General features: G+C 34.5%; 2 protein-coding genes across 3 annotated transcripts in view; one reads left to right on the top strand and one right to left on the bottom strand.

Moving 5' to 3' along the window:
- LOC106876779 (uncharacterized) overlaps positions 1-6,025 on the top strand; it is a 790,885-nt gene that overhangs the window by 110,502 nt on the left and 674,358 nt on the right. The window lies entirely within an intron of this gene.
- LOC128249712 (myb-like protein D) overlaps positions 1-6,025 on the bottom strand; it is a 135,148-nt gene that overhangs the window by 117,925 nt on the left and 11,198 nt on the right. Inside the window, exon 3 of the mRNA XM_052974126.1 lies at positions 4,470-4,559. Coding sequence (XP_052830086.1) covers positions 4,470-4,559 — 90 coding nt within the window. The remainder of the gene's footprint in view (positions 1-4,469; positions 4,560-6,025) is intronic.

The following is a 6,025-nucleotide window of genomic DNA, read 5'->3' as shown; positions in this document are numbered from 1 at the left end:
ATATATATATAAATTAAAACAATAAATTAAACATTGACGAGACAAACAGTATATTTTGATAATCAAGCTGTAATTAATGAGAGTTTTGCTAAGAGCATCTTTTGACATAGTGTCATTAATTGTTAAAAGTTATATAAAAGTAGAAAAACAGAAAAAAATAAAATAAATAAGTGAAGCGGGGGCGGGGCTGGGGGTGGATGGAAAGAGAAGCAAATAGAATAAGAGAAGAGACAAGTTGATGTGATTAAGATGATGCTAATGATGATGATGACGATGATGATGATGATGATTTAGGCTAGGAAATATAAGAAAGGATACAGAAATCTGAGGAAAAGTAAAAAGACAAACATTTTTGAAGAGGTAAAGGAGAGGATAAGTGAATATCTGCTATGTCTATCAGTATCATTACTAATTACTCTTGTTACTACTACTACTACTACTACTACTACTACTACTACTAATAATAATAATAATAATAATAATAATAATAATAATAATAATATTAATAACAATATTAATAATAATAATAATAATAAAAATACTGATAATGATAATAATAATAATTATAATAATAATAACAACAACAATGATTTTTTGTTATTAGTCTCAAGGGTTATTTAATGATAATAATTATCATTATTTGTAATTAAGGTGGCAAGCTGACAGAAACATTAGCTTGACATACAAAATGATAAGCGATATTTCATCCATCTTTGTGTTCTGAGTTCAAATTCCACTGAGGTTGACTTTGCCTTTCGTCCTTCTGGGGTCACTAAAATAAGTACCAGTGGAGCACTGGGGCCGATGTAACTGACTGTCCTCTCCCCCTGTGGTTTGAAGGAGATTGAACCATATTTAAGTAATACTTCTATCATGTCTGATAATAAGAAATGCCATTATTGGCTCAGGTTGATAATATTTGATGGAGTTTTAACTGCAAAAACAATTATTTTGATCAGGTCTAGTTACTATTAGAGACCCATTCATTAGGTTAGGTTGGGTAACAATTGAGAGAAATCTAACTGCATTTAACTGTTATTTCCAGCAGGTCTAGAACCCATGAGAAATTCTGTTATTAGCTTGGGTTGGGTTGAGGGAGATTTAACTGTTATTACTAGCAGGTCTAGTTACTATTAGAGACTCGATCATTAGGTTAGGTTGGGTAGCAATTGAGAGAAATTTAACTGCATTTAACTGTTATTTCCAGCAGGTCTAGAATCCATGAAAAATTCTGTTATTAGCTTGGGTTGGGTTGAGGGAGATTTAACTGTTATTACTAGCAGGTCTAGTTACTATTAGAGACTCGTTGATTAGGTTAGGTTGGGTAGCAATTGAGAGAGATTTAACTGCATTTAACTGTTATTTCCAGCAGGTCTAGAATCCATGAGAAATTCTATTATTAGCTTGGGTTGGGTTGAGGGAGATTTAACTGTTATTACTAGCAGGTCTAGTTACTATTAGAGACTCGATCATTAGGTTAGGTTGGGTAGCAATTGAGAGAGATTTAACTGCATTTAACTGTTATTTCCAGCAGGTCTAGAATCCATGAGAAATTCTGTTATTAGCTTGGGTTGGGTTGAGGGAGATTTAACTGTTATTACTAGCAGATCTCGTAACTAATAGAGACTCAGTTATTAGCTCAGATTGGGTGTAGTTTAAAGGAGGTTTAACTGCATTTAACTGCTATTTCTTCCAGGTCTAGTAACTCACCATTCCTGGAGAGAAATAATTTGCACATGCCTGATCAGGCATCTTTCTTTTGTCACCACTCTTAGTCAATTTAGTACTCAGTTTATGACCACTCACTCCTCACTTTACAGATACTCCTATTTACTCTGAGAGCACTCGTTACTTAGACATCTAGTACTCTGTGGAGACTTACTGTTGTGTAAGAGGACAATATTCACTCTATAGATATTCATGACACAATCTGTGGACACTCAGTGCTCCATTTGCAGAAGGAAATTTGTTACTTAACTCAGGGAGATACTCAACTCATGTCAAGGATACTCACTTTCCACCTCGTGGACATTCACTATTCACTTCAGAGACATTTGCTACTCATCTTATGAATACTCACACCCTCGAGGCAGTGCTGGATTAAGCCATTAAGCAGAATAAGCACATACGTAGAGCATCAAGGGAAGGAGGGGGCACCACAGAAATGGTAAATGGTTTACAGCACAAAAGAAATCACTTTAAACTTGCTAAAATAACATTCGTAATGCCAGAAGTTTTACGTAAAATTAATTTAAAAAAAAAAAAAAACAAGAAAACTTTTCAAATATAAATTAAGCGGAAGCATACAAAAAAAAAAATAACATTATTTTCCATCTTACTGTTAGTTTTGTCATTTTGAAAAATAAACATTTACTTTATGGTTTGTCATCGTTTACATTTTGAATTATTTTTATTTATATTTTGAACCATCTACATATACTTAAGGGCACCAATACCTTTTTAAGTGCTTAGGGCCTCCATGGTTCTTAATCCAGTCTTGCCTCAAGGACATTCCCTATTGATCTTAGGAATACTGATAAGGCAACAACAGCAAGTGCAATCCACCTCCACCATCATTTATGTACTCATACACATACAAAGCGAAAGAGAAACAGACAGACACGGACGTTAATATGTACCTGCCCAGGTGTATAACAGGTGGGCAACCCAAAGAGAATTCTTTAAAATTGTTGGAAACAAGCTGTTTAGAGCCTTTGGCCCAATAAAAATGTACTCAGTCCTTGCTATAGAGTGTTTAGCGATAGGAAGGGCTTATAACTATGGATATTGTGTTGAATAAAAGAAGGAATAAATGGATGTTGCACTGTATAGTGAGGTCTGTTTAGCTTTTGTTGGAAATGACCTGTCTTGTGGAAGAAAAGGAAGGGGTTAATATTCTGTGTTGCTGTGTGTACAAGTCAGATTATGAAAGACCAAATGGTGTGAAATGTCATAAGAGAATTGTCCGACCCTGACAGCAGGAGAAGCCCTTTATGAAACGATGATGATGGTGATGATGATGAGGATTCATAGACACATGCTCTCTCTCTCTCTCTCTCTCTCTCTCTCTCTCCCGCACACACATGCACACACGCAAATACACACGCTCACATGCTCAGGCAGACTCACATAGTTGCATGCAATCTTAAAGTTAGGATAAAGATTTTGCAAACAAAAAAAAAAAAAGACAGAAAAGAATCCTGTTTAATACAGACAAAAAGGAAAATAAGGACAAAATATAAGAAAAATTCAATGGAAAACAGTTGCACAAAAATAATAAAGAAAACCTGAAAAATATTTAAAACAACAACAACAGCAAAAACAAAAAAATAAACACCCTAAAGACTTTCTGCAGTGAACACAAATGATGAAATGGTGTCATCATACAAACTTTTAGTGAAAAACAAAGATGAAAGAAGGAGACGGAACACAAATGAAACTAAGACAAGGCGAGACTTATCCTCGTCAACATTAAAAATAGCAAGACGACGATGAAGACAACAAGCAGCCAATGGCAGACAATTAATTAAAGACCACAATAACAAATATACAAACAACAAATCTACATTACTCTCTTTTCAAAATAAACAATGTCGAACAACAACACCTACAACAACAACAACAACAACAATGGCAGCAGCAGCAACTTATTTATTTAAGATTAACCAACAAACAAAAAAAATTAATTATACTATTCTACTTTCTGTTTTTAATTATCTGTTTTGTTTATTTTGTTTGCCATCAATTAATTCTTTTAAACAATATCTTTTTTGTTGTTTATTTTTTTTCTTGTTTGCTTCGACATCCCTGCTGTTTCATTATGCTTTTTTATTTTACCTGATGTCGTTGTTGTTGTTGTTGTTGTTTTCAATGATGAGAATGATAACAGTAATAAAGGTAATGATGATCATGACAATAATAATAATAATAATAATAATAATAATAATAATAATAATGATGGGGATGGTGGTGGCGATTCTGTATTTTTATTTACATCATTTTAAAATTTTTTCATTTTCCCTTTTTCCATTTTATTGTTAATTTGTTGTTTTTTCCTTTATTTTGTTTTATCCCATTTGTTGTTGTTGTTGTTCGAGTGGTGGGAGGTAGTCGTAGTCTAAACTTTTCTATCTTTCAGTTCAACTCTTCCCTTTACTCCTCCCCATCCACCGCTCCACGCCTCACACTTCCCCCATCCTTCTGACTAATCTCTTGTTTCGTTAAATTTTCTCAGACATGCATTTAAAAGAACAACTTACTCTTACTTACATGCATGCATAGATACTTACTTGCATCGATGCACGTACACGCACGTGCACACATCTACACATGGCACTTACACATGTGTATATAAACAATAGCAGTAAACAATAGAACAGAAAAATCATTAACTTTGATGTTTTTAACAGCAAGGAGACTGACAATTGTTGCTTCTTTATCTTCTTGAGTATTATTACTATCATTATTGCTATTATTATTATTATTATTATTATTATTATTATTATTATTATTATTATTATTATTACTATTACTATTATTATTGTTGTTGTTATTATGTTCTCAGTGGTTTCATGCAAGTTTCTACTGCACAATCAGGTGCACCTCCACATTCTTCAGCTATGTGCAGCATTGTCTTTTGGCAATGTGGAACTTTGAGTTCTGTCTTTGAGTATGAGGTTTGTTTTAATTATTTTCTCTTTATCTTGTAGATGTATGATGGTATGGTTATTTTTTCCATTTAGACGTAGCACAGTTTTGGAACCTGGTTTTTTGTACAGAGTGTCCCCAATATCCAAGAGTGCTGTCTAACAATAAATACTTTTCAGTAGTCATTAGGTGCCTCCCAGCCATGTGGGCGAGGGTTCAATCTCACTGTGCAGTATCTTGGGCAATCAAAGCCTCGTGAGTGGATTTCGTAGATGAAATAAACCTGTTGCATATACCTGAGTGTATGTTCGTGTGTAGCCTTGTTTTGACCTCATGTGTTGATTGTAAAACAAGCTTCACCATCATAGAGGTGATTTTGTGTAGCCATTGGGAAATATTACCTTGCTTGGAAACAGGTGAGTGTTAGCAACAGGAAGGGCATCCAGCCATAGAAAATTTGCCTCAAAAAATTCTTCCTGACCTATGGCAAGCTTGAAAAAGTGGACATTAAATGATGGTGACAATGGCAAGCAGGTAGATGGAAACTGAAAGAAACCTGTTGTATATACTTGAGTGTATATGTATTTATGTGAAGCCTTGTTTTGACTTCATGCATTGATTTTAAAACAAGCTTCACCATCATAGAGGTGATTTTGAGTAGCCATGGGGAAATATTACTTTGTTTGTAAACAGGTAGGGTTAGCAACTGGAAGGGCATCCAGTCATAGAAAATTTGTCTCAAAAAATTCTTCTAGACCTTTGCAAGCTTGAAAAAGTGGACATTAAATGATAGTGACAATGGCAAGCAGGTAGAATTTTTAGTGTGTTTCGACAAAATGCATAGGGACATTTTTTTTTTCCTAGCCCTTTACATTCTGAGTTAAAATCCTGCTGTGGTGAACTTTGTCTTTCATCCTTTCAAAGAATGAAAGTATCAGTCCAAGACTGGGGTCAATATAATTGACTTGCTCCTCTTCTCAAATTGCTGGCCTATGTGTTGGTAGTCACATTGCCCTGTCTTGCTAATGACATTGCCATGTGTTGCCTGTGACATTGCTAAAATGTTGCTAGTGTCATTGCCATAAGTTGCTAGTTCACATTGCTAAAATGTTGCTAGTGTCATTGCCATAAGTTGCTAGTTCACGTTGCTAAAATGTTGCTAGTGTCATTGCCATAAGTTGCTAGTTCACATTGCTAAAATGTTGCTAGTGTCATTGCCATAAGTTGCTAGTACACATTGCTAAAATGTTGCTAGTGCCATTGCCATAAGTTTCTAGTTCACATTGCTAAAATGTTGCTAGTGTCATTGCCATAAGTTTCTAGTTCACATTGCTAAAATGTTGCTAGTGTCATTGCCATTAGTTGCTAGTTCACATTG

Source organism: Octopus bimaculoides, chromosome 17 (genome assembly GCF_001194135.2).
Source record: "Octopus bimaculoides isolate UCB-OBI-ISO-001 chromosome 17, ASM119413v2, whole genome shotgun sequence".
NCBI lineage: Eukaryota > Metazoa > Mollusca > Cephalopoda > Octopoda > Octopodidae > Octopus > Octopus bimaculoides.
Note: the sequence above shows the minus strand (reverse complement) of the source record. Positions and strands in the feature narration are given on the sequence as shown.